The sequence below is a fragment of the Quercus robur genome, chromosome 12 (genome assembly GCF_932294415.1).
Source record: "Quercus robur chromosome 12, dhQueRobu3.1, whole genome shotgun sequence".
Taxonomy (NCBI): domain Eukaryota; kingdom Viridiplantae; phylum Streptophyta; class Magnoliopsida; order Fagales; family Fagaceae; genus Quercus; species Quercus robur.
In genome coordinates, this window is record NC_065545.1 from 21,346,802 (window position 1) to 21,361,529 (window position 14,728).

Consider the following 14,728-nt stretch of genomic DNA (forward strand, 5'->3'; position numbering starts at 1 on the left):
AGAAGCTCATCACTATTTAATTTTCTACTATTTCTTGTTCTCTTTCTAAATTCTCATTTCTCTGTAGGGTACTGCTTTTTAACTAACAAATTGCTCATTGCTGTTTTCACAGCTTCAGCAGCTGCCAGGAAAACTTTTTCCTCAACAGACACTTTCCTGCCACTTCTCAAGCAGTTTATCTCCACCAGGAATCTCATTATGTTCCAAGACAATTGGTTCATCATCTGTAGAACCAAGACTGCGTTTCTTAAAATCCGAGACAACCCTCACATGGGCCAGAGAAGGGTGATAAAAAAACCATGCAAGTTAGAGACACCCATCACCATCCACAATAATCCAGCAGAAGAGATCATCCTTTGGCTTGTTGGAATGAAGTCCTCTCCCATAATTGAAACTACCTGTAAGAATTAAACCAGATGGAAATAGAAAAATTATTAACACACTACAAGAAGTATCCCAATTTCATGCTAACATGACATATGGATTCTAATCCTAAAATTGATAGGCTGAACAATATAGAGCAATTATACATAGCTATGGTAATATCAAGCAAGATCAAGAAACGATCAACTGGACATTTTTTTTCTTCTGATAAGTATTGGACCCAATGCAGATCCACTGGACACAATGAATTTATTACATTAATGCATCCAATGGTGCCTGATCAAAGGGCAGTCTGTTCTTCTGGAGAGTTGCACTGTACTAAAATTATTATTGCTCAAGTGGTTGATGTCCGTACCCTTGCAATTGAAAGAGTTTGGGTAGAGAGGACACAGCTCTACAATACTATTCCTTGCAAGCTAAAATCCAAAAAATGTTAATAAGTACTTAGGCCACAAACCAAAAAAAGAATCCACCATGAACATAGGATACTACAAGGAGGGCTTAATGACTTGCCTTTCAATGGCCACTGTAATCAGTGTACCATCTGGGAAGGTGGATAGATCAGTAACAGTCACATTGTACTCTTCTCCTCTTCCATTAGACTCTAAAACCTTGCCTTCAGGAAGCATGTGAAAATGAAACCAAGTAAACAAGCAGGCTAATGGTAAAAAACTAAGAAAATTGCATATTCTAGTTTTAAAAATCCCAACTCATTTCTGTTATTTTTTATATTAGGTAAAACTAAATGTACCTTGATTTTTTGGTAATATAAATACCATTAATGCAGCCTGGGGTGTAATCCAAAGACCACTTATGGCCCATATGACTAAAAACGAGTCCATTCTATACATAAACAAAAAGAACATTCTACTCCTAGTTCAAACACCAACCAAACAAGGATCCGGAAATTATTTAAAGGCAATGTTTTAATTTGTTTTTTTATTTATAAAAATGATTACACAAACATGCATCTAGTAGACTTTGAACCCATGACCTGACCCCCCCACCCCTTCTCATGGTGTAGGAGGTGCTACCTGAGCTAAAATTAATTGACAAGTAATTACACACCTAGTAGGTCTCGAATGCATGACCTCATCCTCCACCTTGTTTTTACAAGGAAAGAAGATGCCATTACAGGAAAATTTCGTATGACTTAATACACCAACCTAGGCAAGGGCAGTGAGTGATATTTTGTTGGAAATTAATTTGTAATCTACTAAAGAAAATTCTAGATGAGGGGATGTTGTATTTCCAATTATTTTGTTGGAGTATTCGAGGGCCAGTCTTTGTATCCAGATTGAGCTCTTTGGTTCTAGAATGAGCTTTTCAATTATAAATATGTATTGTTGTAATGCCTTTATGCAGAACAGAGAATTCTGTCTGGTATTATGCAGTAGCAGTAGCTCTGCATCATAGGGATAGAAACCAAATTTCTAATCCATTGCTCTATCAATAAAAATTCAGGAGAAATAAGTCTAGTCTGTCCATGGTTTTCCCTTCTTAATCTTATTCACATTCTAATTTACCGCCTTGCTTCCAGAATATGCCAACATTTTTCAGAAGAACAAAGAGGTCAGTAGGAACCTCAGGAAAACTTAGAACAATTGCAATACCTTTGCTCCAACTTCACAAGTATCAAGGAGAGATCCAGAGGAAATATCCCACAACCAAACCTGTCAGAGAAGCATCAATTTACTTATAGTCCAAAACTGTACCTTAAAGCAAACAACTTATAACATGCAAAGTTGTTACAATCTTACTGTTGAATCACCACTTCTAGAGACAAGAAACCATTGGGGGTGGTCTAGAGTAAACACAAAAGCAAGGGAGGGCACAAATCTGGCAATAGATGCAAAAAAGTGACGGAAATTAGTCTCTAGCAGCTACAACAATACATACACAGGAAGATAAAAGATAACTTATATGATAAAGATTTAATAGGGAATATTAATACCCTGTAGACTCAAACCTCAGCGACTCAATTTAGTCTTTTCGGCTCCTGAAGGCTGATAGCAAGCAAAGGCTAAATTTAGCTCTTGGGAGATTTGAACTGTCTTTGGCGATTCCAAGTGCCTTGTAGACTTGAACCTCAGCCACCAGGTTTACTGCAAGCACACACAATAGGAAATTAAGATCCATCAGGCTTTACCAAAGAGCAAGTACATTTCGACACATAAAATATGCATACTCAGTTATTCATTCATGGCAAATTCACAAACATAGATGCGTAGAGTACTAAGAGCAGTGAGATGTTGAATACCCTCTGGTAGTGAGATTAGCTTCGGACACCGTTTAATTATTAAGTCCTCAAGGTTAGTTAAATATTGAATTCCTTCAGATAAAGAGCATAATGCGTCACAGTCCTGAATCCATAGCTTCTGTAGTGAAGATAAGCCCCGCAAACCATTCGCAGGAAATGACAAAAAATTTTAAACCCTACTATTTCCAGTAGCCGTAAAGAATGCATGTTCTGGAGTGTGTCAAGAAGATTTTCAATCTCGTCACAACAACTAAGTTTTAAATCATTCAATGTGGAAAGATTATTCAGCTGGTTTGCCAGTGGCTTGAAATTGCGCAGCAAGGGAATATTCAAGGACTCAAGCATCTTATGTTTTTGAAACGGTCCAACTATCATCACTGAACTAAATAACGTAAGGTCAGAAAGTGAAGTCAGATTCATCACTGAACTAATTAACGTTGCACTATTGATTTCAATGTACAAACGTGTAAGTGAAGGAAATATAGGCAACTCAATAATCTTTGGGCAAGACGTAATATACAAACTTGTAAGTGAAGGAATTATAGGTAACTCAACTAACTTTGGGCAATATGAGATGGATAATCTGCTTAGGTGGGAAAAACTCTCTCTTTCATTTATTGTTCCCCATTTCTCCAAATTATCCATACTCCTCAATGAGGGAAACGATATTGCACTGTCCCCTTGGAACTCATTGCCAATATATTTCACAGCATGCATGCCAGGTATTGTAAGATCCTTGAGGAATGGCAGTCTAGGAAGCATGGACGCGACTGGGAGGGTTCTGCACCGGAGTCCAACGTGGGGTGCAGCGTCTGACGCGGCTTCCCGCATGTCGATGCAGCACCTCAGATTTTTTTCTTTTCTTTTTTTTTCTTTTTTTTTTTAACAGATTCGCACCGACTCGGCTCAATTCAGGCTAACTCAGCTTCGATTTGCACCGAACCGGGCAAATTCAACTAGAATCAAGCTGTATTGGCCGAATCAAGTCGTATCGGCCGGGGACCGAAATGGCCGAAACAGGCCAAAATCGGCCTTGAATCATGCCAGAACAGCCTAAATCGGCTTTAAATGAGGCCCAAGCATCCTAAATCTGTCACTTCTTAATTTTATTCTGAATATTTGTTGCTTCTTTTGTGTTTTCTTTTTTGTTTTGTGTTTTGTTGTGTTTCTTGCCTTCTTCTTTCTTTGTTTTGTGAATGAAGGCATAGTAATGTGTTTTTTAAGAATATTTTAATAGTAAAAATATATAGAAAATATAAATAAAAATATTTTTAATAATTTTTTAATCACCGCACCTCACCACACCCACACCCAACTTTTTCAAAAATTGCCGAGTCCTGCACTAACACCCGAATCCGGAAACACACCCGTGCTTCATACTTGGCAATTTGCCAAGGGTTGGCAGAAGTTCACATCTTTCACAATAAGATAGCCGAATTTCAATGAGATTGTGAAGAAATAAATCTTGCATCCACTTTGGGAACTTTGAACCATGATAGTGATTTATGCACAGCTCTCTTAGGTTTGAATGAGGTTGGAGACCAACAAGAACATCTTCAACATGTTCCAATACACGGCTCTCGTCCTCTCTTTGTCAAACCAAACTCAGTGAGTGAAGATTTTGTTTCCCAATCAAATTTGCAGTTTTGTCCTCCAGTAAATTTCTTATATTTTCAAGTTTCTTTATTGTCAAATTATCTCAAAGGTTTAGTCCCTTTGGCTCACTTATCTGATAACCAATGCCCCTGCCAACGATGAAAACACTCGATGATTGGAGGCAAATCAGATGTCCCATTCCTTCAGGCATACGAGTAAGAGAATTACAATTAGCCATCTCAAGATACATAAGGTTTTTCATGTTCTTCATACCATTAGGTAATTTACAAAGATACCAACAATTATTTAGTTTCAGCGTTTGCAGGTTCAAGAGGCAAGTTGTTGTTTCAGGCAAAACTTTGATTGTAGAAAAAGATATATAAAGATGCCTCAAATGTTATAAATTGCTGCCTGATGATAGTAATAGTGTTTTAGCATCATAATCAAAACCCCATACCCGAAGATACTTTTGTTTCAAAAGAAAGGACAAAAATGCTTTACGCTCACAGTTATAATCAGTTGCTACCCCAATGCATGAGCGTAGGGATTGGGCTTTGTAATTTGTATATGTCCTCATTTGAAGAAACCATGGTAAAAGAATAGTAATGAATCTTGTATGGAACTTTTAGCTCTTTACCAAATTCCAATGTAGAGCATTCGAACCTCATAATAGACATAGCAAGGTCATGTATAAGATCATGCATTCTACACATTATGCAGCTAGGATATACCTCCCTAACATCTTGAAAGAAAGATCTCCAAACTAATTCATTGAAGATATCAAGCCCAACATCATGCGACTCTAATGATCCTTTGAAGGGGATAAAACCATTGGCCATCCATAATTTTATCAGCTTGTCCATCTCAAGGTAGCAATCTTCGGGGAATACACAACAATAAGCAAAACGTTGCTTTAGATGAGGAGGTAGATGGTGATAACTCAACCTCAAGGCAGGTAAGATGGAATTCTCACTTGCTGGTAAATCCCAAATTTGACTTTCTTTCACGGATAACCACTCACTTTTTATACTTTTTAAGCACATAAGGCTTCCAAGAGCCTTTATTGCTAGAGGTACGCCTCCACACTTCTTCACTATTTCCTTACCAATTGATTCCAATTCTGATTTCTCCTCTACCCTTCTCATCTAAATGCACGCCCTTTAAATAAGGACCAAGAATCATCCTCGGACAAACATCCCATGTGGTGTATAGGTAGTGTGGCCATCATAAGTGCAACTTTCTCAATCTGAGTTGTCACTATAACCTTACTCCCATTCGCCCCACACCTCAACACATCTTTTAGGCCGTACCATTTTTCATGTTACTCATTCCAAACATCATCCAAAACAAGAAAAAATCTCCTCCCATGCAATTTTCCCTACAGGCATTGCTGTAGTGGATCCATCTCTCTACTAGACCACATGCACTGCCTTCCATGGACTCTATGATCACTCTCACCAACCTTTTTATCTGGGAAGTCATTTGAAACACACACCCAAATTCTCATCCCAAAACGCCTCTCAACCCTTTGATCATTGTATATCAACTGTGCAAGTGTTGTTTTCCCCAAACCCCCCTTGCCCCATACCGCATAAATGGCAAGGTTATCTTGGTCAGAAACGTTAGTGAGTAACACTTCAATTATCTTTTTTCCTCCTCATCTCTTCCATAAATCTCACTTTCATTCACAAGCGAGCTAGTTTGTCATGCTTCAGTATCAAAAACTTCCATGTTTTTGTCTCCCTCTCTCGAGTGAAACTTAGATCTCTCTATGGAAATAGTTTCTAGTTTATACCTCACATTCTTCAATTTATGTGCCATCTTCATGCAAAATATAAGTCTATTTCGAAGAGAAGAGAAGAGAAGCTACTTACTTGGCTTTTCACACCATTCTCTCTCTCCACCTTTCGTCTTAGAGCTTCAGTTGCAAACTCGTCCAAGACATCATCTGCATCATAAGCTCCATCTTTGAGCTTTCTCAGCCAATTCCTGACAGCCTCACTGTTCTTGGATGGTAGAAAGCGTGCTTCCAAGATTTTCAAGCTCAGTTCTTAGGCCCCAAGCAACTCCGAATTCTTGAAGTGCTGAAGTATTCAAGTTTCCCACCATAGAGCTCACCAGGGCAGAAAGAAGTATGTCAGCCATATCCTCTCTCTCTCTCTCTCTCTCTCTCTCTCTCACTTTCGCAACAAATTGAGATCGTAATACAGGATAGCTCAAGAGAAGTGAATTGCCAAAACAGAAATGCTTAATCAACTATTGTGCTTCATGGCCTAATGGGTTTTTTTTCCATACTGTAGTTTACGCGTAAGTTTCTACCTTTGGCTCCACACTGCGTGGACAGTGGACTTGATTCGGTAGATTCCACTTAGGCTGTGTTTGGTTCGCGTAAAATCATTTCTGGAAAATATTCTATTTTTCGGAAATGCTATTTTCCGGAAAGGAAAACGTTTTCATGTGTTTGGCTGTCACAAAATTCATTTTACGGAAAATTAATTTTGGTGTTTGGTTCATTTCATCATTTTACCAGAAAATGCATCAAATCCGGCAAAACGCTCATTCGACGAGCGTCCGACGAGCGCGCTCGTCGGACGAACGCGCTCGTCTCTCGTCGATCGCTCGGACAAATGCGCTCGTCTCTCGTCGATCGACGAGCGCTTGTCGATCGACGAGAGACGAGCGCTCTCGTCGATCGACGAGAGACGAGCGCGCTTGTCAATCGCGCCGCTCGATCGACGATCGCGATCGTGCACCGTGCCACTCATCCGCGCGGTGCGATCGTCGAACGAGCGGCGCGATCGTCCCTCTCTCTCTCTGATCTGGGCTCTCTCTTCTCTCTCTCTCTCTCTCTCTCTCTTTTTCCGGAAGTGAATTGAAGTGAAAATGAAGACAGAATGGATTTCCGTGGTCAAAGGGGAAATTTGTGGTCAACCGGAAATCATTTTCCGGAAAATAATGTTTTCCGTGACAGCCAAACGTATGCATTTTCCTGAAAATCATTTCCGGAATCACTTTGAAGTCGATTCAAACGCAGCCTAAATTTTCACCTTTCTTTCTTAGCCTATATGCAAGCTTTGATTAGTGATTCCACATCGGGCTCCACACGGAATTGACTTGACTACCTTAGTGATGGCCCACGGGGTTTCATTCTTCCTGTGCTGACACTTTGGTAATGTCAAGGTTGTTATCGACATGAATATTAACGAATAGTACTAGGCATGATCAATCACTATTTGTTCTTACATTCTTGTAATTTAATTATTGTATTTTTTAGCCATTTTAATTTGTATCCTATTTTCTAATATTTGTCGCACGCAGAGACAGCAACCGAGTCCTCACCAATTACTGGCTTCTTTGTTATTGCTGTATCTTCCCAGGTTTGAAATGCATATAGTTTGTTTCCTCCTTTTCTACACTAGTTTACACTTTACAGTACATTCCTTCCCTTGGCCTTTTATTTTGTTAGATCTTATTAGTTTGTTATTTAGATACAATTTATCACAGCAATCTTTCATTGCTTTCTGAATGTGCTTGTGTCTAAGATTTGAGAAACAGAAACTTGATTCATCTTGCCGCAGAACTGCACTCCAGGCCTTGTCTTTAATTTTTTTTAGTAATGCTATATACACAAACTATTTTACAACATTTTTACAATATATTGATGTTAAAAATCCTTACTAGTTCTCAATTGAACCCACTACTAATATCACATTTTTAATTACCAATAACCATCACCACATTTGCTGTTTGTAAAAACAATTTGTGCCTGTAGCATTACTTTTAATTTTTTATTTATTGAAGAGGTAAACACGTACTACCAAAGACAAGAAAACATATCTAAAACTAATATACACAAACCAATAGATAGAATCTACAGCTTACAAAGCAACTAGAGTATTGGTACACCAGTAAATTTATAGGCACCTAATTGTACACTGAAATTTTCATTTTTATATAAGTATAGATTATTATGCTTTGTTTTTGGTTCCTAAAGAGAATGCAGGATCATCACCAAAGAAAACAAAATTTACATTTAGAAATATTGTTTGGGAGCAACCAAAAATATTTAAGGCCTAAATTTTCTTGGTAGAGTTGAGTACGGCTTTTGCTAGTAAGAGTCTTTCGGCTTAGAGGCACTTTCGGCCCTCTCCATATAAGTGCTCAGCTTTTAAGCCCTAAAGAAATATCACACCTACACCCTGCCATAGTTGCTCTTAAATTGTAAATAGTAATATAAATAACTAGGACTACAAGAACCTGAGAACTACAAATTATAGATCAAACTCAGTTGCTCCAAAAAATCAGATATAAATGGGCTGTTGACATTGCAAGCAGCTCATCACTGTTTAATTTTTCTATCATTTCTTGCCCTCTTTCTAAATTCTCGTTTCTCTGTAGAGTACTGCTTTTTAACTAACAAATTGCTCATTGCTGTTTTCACAGCCTCAGCAGCTGCCAGGAAAACTTTTTCCTCAACCGACACACTTCCTTGCAACTTCTCAAGCAGTTTATCTCCGCCAAGAATCTCATTATCTTCCAAGATGGTTGGATCACCAGGACTACTTTTCTCAAAACCTGAGATGATCCTCACACGGGCCAAAGGAGGGTTATCAAAACCATGCAAGTTAGAGACACCTGTCACCATCCACAATAATCCGGCAGAAGAGCTCATCCCTAGGCTTGTTGGAATGAAGGCCTCACCCATTATTGAAACTAACTGGAAGAATTGAACAGGATAAAAATATAAAAATCATAAATTTTAGTATGCTTCGTGATATATGAGTCTGCATTTAGAAATTCAGTGAAGATGTTGGAATTCACACAATTATTAACACAAGACAAGAAGTATGCCTATTTCATGCTAACACAACAGATGAAATCTAATTCTAAAAGGCTGAACATGATAGAGCAATTATAAATATCTATGGTAACGTCAATCAACATCAAGAAGCAGATCCACTAGACAATGAATCTATTAAATCAATGCATCAAAAAGTGCCTGATCAAAAGGCGGTCTGTTCTTGTGGGGAGTTGCACTGTAATACTATTATTATGGCTCAAGTGGTTGATGTCCTTACCCTAGTTATTGAAAGAGTTCGAGTGGAGAGGTCACAGCTCAACAATACTATTCCTTGCAAGCTGCAATCCAAAATGTTAGTAAGAACTCAGACCACAAACCAAAAAAAGAATCCACCATGAGGACAAGATTCTATAAGAAAGGCTTAGTGACTTGCCTTTGAGTGGCCACTGCAATCAGTGTACCATCTGGGAAGGTGCATAGATCAGTAACAGCCAGATTGCACTCCTCTTCTTTTCCATTAGACTCTAAAAGCTCTGCCTTCAGGAAGTATGTGAAAATGAAACAAAGTAAACAACCAGTTTGGTAGAGGAGTTTGAGTAATGTTGTTTGTAGTTTTTTGAAATACGTGTGAGTAAAGTGTGTGGAAATGTGTGTAAAGTTATTTAAAAACTGAAAATGTGAGTTTGAGCTTGCTTACCAAATAGGCCCTAAGAAAATTGCACCTCCTAGTTTTAAAAATCCCGACCTATTAGGTGAAGGTAAATGACCTTGAATTTTTGGTAGTATAAACATCATTAATGCAGCCTGGGGTGTAATTCAAAGACCACTTATGTTTCTTACGGCTAAAAAACTGTCCATTCCATACAAAACCAAAAAACCATTCTACCCCTAGTTCAAAAACTGAACAAATAAGGATCAGGTAATTATTTAAAGACATGTTTTAATTGGTAATTACTTTTTTTTTAATTATTTAATTTACGCATGCACCTGGTAAATTTTGAACCCATGGCCTTACCCTACACCCTTCTCATGGAGTAGGAGGTGTTGCTTGAGCTAGAGCTCACTGAAATGCAATTACACACCTAGTGGGTCTTGAAAGCATGACCTCACCCTCTGATCCACCTTGTTTTTTAAGGAGAGAAGATGCCCTTTGAGCTAGAGCTCATTGGCATTGGAGACAAATTTCATGACTTACTACACCAACCCAGGTGAGGACAATGAGTGATATTTCAGAAGAACAACAGGTCAGCTGGAACCTCAGAAAAACTTAGAACAAGTGCAATACCTTTGCTCCAACTTCACAGGTATCAAGGAGAGATCCAGAGGATATATCCCACAAGCGAACCTGCAAGAGAGGCATGGATCTACTTTTAGTCCAAAACAGTACCTTAAAACAAATGATTTAATATTGCAAAGTTGTTATGATCTTACTGTTGAATCACCACTTCCAGAGACAAGAAAACCCTGGGGGTAATCTGAAGTGAAAACAAAATCAAGGCAGGATACAAATCTGGCAATAGATACATGAAAGTGGCAGAAATTACTCTCTAGCAGCTACAACAATAGTCAAACATGAAGATAAAAGATAACTTATGCAATAAAGATTTAACAGGGAATATTACTACCCTGCAATTGGCACAAAAATTTCAATCACCAACCATGTAAATGCTTACAAAAAGAAAAATGCCAAGTCAAATAAAGTAAGCTTATTGAGATATTGTTCCAAATTCACATTTTGGGATATCGATAATTTGAATAAGATCAAACCCAATGATGAATTTTGAAGAAGGAAATAGAACAATTATTTTGAAGATGAATCCACTCACTCAGTATGACCAAGGCAAAAACTTTGTATCTCATGAGCTCCATCTAAAGGTTTCTTTGGAAACACAGTAACCTGACATAAGACAAATACTTTGTCAAGAGATGGCAAAATGGGAAACAAAAGTAGCTAGAGCACTTATGCAGTAGGTAGGAAAAGTTGGATTACACGAATTTTGAAATCCCGATCAGCACTAATAACAAACCTCCCATCTGGTGAAAATTCCTGCAAAGAGTATGCATAGCCAGCTCATATGTCAAAATCATGTAAGAGGGAAATTAATCCATGCAAATAAATGAAAAAATAAAAATTAACATCATAACAAGTTTCTTTTCTTTTTTTCTTGAGGAGTCATTGAAAAAAATTTGGAAATTACGAGAAGCTCTGCTGTTTTATCAATACTCACCAGGCTAGTGATAATGCTACAGTAGTGAGCAAGCAATGGTGCTGCCTTCTTATTGACTAACAGTTGATTGCCATCAAAGCCATCTAGGTCCACAACCCAAACGACGCCAAATTTGTCAGCAAAGCATACATACAAACTGTCATTGCTCAGGGCAACTGCACTCACTCTTTTCTCAGAGGGCCTATTCAGAAAGTTGGGAAACTTAATATGAGACAACACAGAAAAACACTGGCAGATTGAATGCAATAGATAGGGGTGGCAATTTTTATCCATATCCATGAACCCGTCCATGACCCACCTTATTTGGATAAGTTTTAACCCAACCCATTTAAATATTTGGGTTAAATGGATACAGACTCATTTGGTTATTTAATTAGATGGGTCTAAATGGATAAATCCACTAATTCCCACTAAACCCATCTAAAATTTAAATTTAAATAAACCCAAATACGAGAATCTGAATTTCTCTTTCTCACGCTCACGCTTTGCCAATTTCTCCAACCGTGCCAGCTCGCGAGACTTAGCATCCTCGTCACACTCACGGTCTCTATCACGTCGATCTCAATCTCGTTCCCGGTCTCTGTCACAGTCCCCGTCACGGTCACGGTCACGGTCACAATCACGATCACAATCACAGTCGCGGTCTCGGTCGCAATCGCTGTGGCGATCGGAATCAAAGGGTTTGCTAAGATCGTTTCTGTTGTGGTGGTTGTGGCTGTGGTTGTTGGAAGCGGAGGAGAGGAGGCTTTGACGGCTTTTGTTGATTTATCGGCTTCTTTTTTATGGCGTTTTAGGGCTAAGGCTGCTTCTTGCTGAGATTGTTGCTGTTGTGCTGAGATCGTTCCACTCTGGTTAGGAAAACGGGTTTCACGGTGGAGCTTGTGACGTTGACAGCGGAAACATCTTCGGTTAAACTACGTTTCATGGGCTGAGTTCTAGCTCTAAATGGACTATTAGGCTTTTTGAAAGTTTTGGGGATCATGTTCTTTTAATTTTATGAAGAAAAAGAAAAGATTATATTATATTTTGGATAAATTTTTATTTAAGTGTGCCTTTGGAAGAAGTTGATTTTGCCTTTTGCTTTCTTTTTTTCTTTTTTTTTCCTTTTTTTTTCAGTTTATTTATTTATTTATTTTTCAAATAATATAAATCTTAACTTATTAAAAAATGAGTTAGTTTTTAACCGCTCGTTACACATTTAACATAAAATTTATCAAAAATTATATATATTTTTCTATAAATATTATATAATATTATATAAAGAAGTTACCAGAAATCGCATAATCCAAAGGCACTGTTATAATTTTGATCTGGGTGGTTGGCACTGTTTGTTTGAGAGAGAGAGAGAGAGAGTTCGCTTGGTTAAGTGCAACTAGTTTTAGAGGGGTCATATTGAGTTAAATGGGTTAAATGGGTGGGTTACTAATTAAATGGGTTGGACGGATAATGGATAATTAATTTATATATAAACAAATCATAAAGGGATAAAAGGATAATTACATACCCAACCCATTTATGACCCAAGCTGCCCATTTGCCACCCCTAGCCATAGATGAAGCCATGGTTATAAGACACATATGGCATAGATGAGACAAGCAGAACAAATCCTCAATGTCAAAGTTATACCAATCAGATACCATCCAACATTTTGCCTAACCTTAACCAGCCATGTACAAAATCTTAAACATGAAAATTTCACAATCTCCTCTATTAAGAACTCTTAAGCCTTAAAAGTTTCACAATAGATAAGCCAATTGGGGCTTCAAGAACTTACACAGTACAAATGCAGCACCAAGACTCCGTGGACCATATCTTCACAACTTTATCATCCCCTGCAGATACAAAGAGATAACCATCGGCACTATAACGAATAGCTCTTATGGAATCCTTATGAAAGGGCCCGCTGGTATCATCCACCAAAGAAACTGCACTAACCCCTCTGTAAAGGAAGGAAAAAAAGAGAGAAAAAAATTGTTGCTCAATTACATTCTACACTTTCATCGAACGTCAATGCTAGTTCAGAGAGTCAAACACTCATCAAATTTACACTTTTTTCCCCATAAATTCTGATAAATTGGGAACTTTATTTCAATTTACAAAAGCCAAAAGGTAAGAACTTTCATCAAAATCAACCTTTAAATGCTCACTTAGTAGCCGAGAAAACGTAAAAAACTGAATTTTAATAAAATTACCAAACTATGCTGATGCAAGTATTGAACTAAATAAAACATTATAACCAAAAAATGGGTTTTTATTAACTTTCTCTCACATTTCTCAGCAACCAAATAAGGCATAAACTTCATGCTTGAGCAAACACCAACACATTATCAACCTCCAATCCGAAATTAAACAAAAAAACACAAACAGAGAGACTAATTATATTAAAAAGCTTATCTTTTTTCAATAAATGAGCTAAAACCGGGTTGTCCCATGTAACAGATCCGAATAAATATTGGATAAACCAAATTCAAAAGTTGGGAGAACATGTTTTTAACTTACTGGAAATCGAAGACGCGAAGGTCCGACCCGACAGCGACGGCAACGGATTTCTGGGTCGGGTGAACCGCTATAAGAGCCGGAGCGACCTCTATATCTTTGTTGGTCTCTCCCTCTTCGATCAGAGTTTCTTCCATTTTTCTTCTTCTTCTTCGCGAAGAGAGACAACTAGGGTTTTTCTTTTTGAGTTTCAGTTTCAGGGTTTCGGACCCAACAAAAAGTGTTCTGATGGGTTTAGCCCATCTGGGATTTATTTATGAAGCCCAATGAGCCTATGATAAGTGAAGAAACAATACAAGACTACAAGCCCATTTTTTGTGAAGCCCAACTAGAAAATGACAAGAAAATAAACTACACATAACAAGTATAAGACATGTGAGTATTTTTAAAGTAGGGTAAATGATTCGAGTTACGGAATTAGCAATATATTGTAATTATCTAAAAAAAAAAAAATATGACCAAATAGGCAAAAGAGCCTTGTAACTATACTCCTTCCCCCAATTATCAAATTATCCACACACCAAAAAAAAAAAAAAAAATTAGACCAAATAATAATTATATGAATTTATGTTGAATTCTTTCATACTTAATTTATAGAGTAAACTGCAAGAAAATGGTGGAAAAAGTGTGGTCATTCATTCAAGAAGAACGAGATTGTGTAAAACATTGTGGGTGCAGATTACGTCCAGTGCCTCCAGTCGTAGTTGTCAATATCGTACGATACGCGATACATATCGTATTGTCTACAAAAAGTTTCATATTGTAAGAGCGTATCGTAAATGATCATGAATCGTCCAATACATAGATGCATATTATATGAATTGTATCGTATCGGTGAATCGTACGTATCATACGATACATAGACATGTGGGTTTAAAATGAGTTTTTTTGTTAAAATTTGTGACTTTATTTGATTTAAACAAGTTGTTAGACTTTGTTAACACAAAATTATTGGGAAACTTA

General features: G+C 37.6%; 1 protein-coding gene and 1 long non-coding RNA gene across 3 annotated transcripts; both read right to left on the reverse strand.

Annotated features, from left to right (window-relative positions):
• Positions 1 to 806: 806 nt before the first annotated feature.
• On the reverse strand, positions 807 to 6,557 carry LOC126707906 (uncharacterized). Its single transcript, XR_007649160.1, has 5 exons — positions 6,115 to 6,557; positions 2,339 to 2,489; positions 2,145 to 2,223; positions 1,998 to 2,057; positions 807 to 1,000 (listed from the first exon to the last, which is right to left on the reverse strand). It is a non-coding gene; the product is annotated as an uncharacterized LOC126707906 (long non-coding RNA).
• A 1,890-nt stretch (positions 6,558 to 8,447) lies between these two features.
• Positions 8,448 to 13,983, reverse strand: LOC126707905 (uncharacterized). Of its 2 annotated transcripts, XM_050407639.1 has the most exons (11): positions 13,769 to 13,962; positions 13,044 to 13,208; positions 12,774 to 12,811; positions 11,270 to 11,450; positions 11,032 to 11,088; positions 10,868 to 10,938; positions 10,473 to 10,551; positions 10,327 to 10,386; positions 9,475 to 9,578; positions 9,319 to 9,379; positions 8,448 to 8,957 (listed from the first exon to the last, which is right to left on the reverse strand). In XM_050407639.1, the coding sequence occupies exons 2-11, from the start codon at positions 13,077 to 13,079 to the stop codon at positions 8,580 to 8,582; spliced, it is 1,065 nt and encodes a 354-aa protein (XP_050263596.1). In that variant the 5' UTR covers positions 13,080 to 13,208; positions 13,769 to 13,962; the 3' UTR covers positions 8,448 to 8,579. The 2 variants fall into 2 exon arrangements, with proteins under 2 accessions (XP_050263596.1, XP_050263595.1); XM_050407638.1 differs by lacking the exon at positions 12,774 to 12,811 and having other exon boundaries at positions 13,769 to 13,983.
• Positions 13,984 to 14,728: the final 745 nt, after the last annotated feature.

Bases quoted from the DNA above. Each gene is read 5' to 3' on its own strand.
- LOC126707905 (XM_050407638.1), bottom strand. From the start codon at position 13,902: ATGGAAGAAACTCTGATCGAAGAGGGAGAGACCAACAAAGATATAGAG. The intron at 13,209-13,768 runs GTAAGTTAAAAA...CTTCCTTTACAG, and splicing joins CTTCGCGTCTTCGATTTCCA to AGGGGTTAGTGCAGTTTCTT. The intron at 9,380-9,474 runs GCAAGTCACTAA...TTTGGATTGCAG, and splicing joins ATTGCAGTGGCCACTCAAAG to CTTGCAAGGAATAGTATTGT.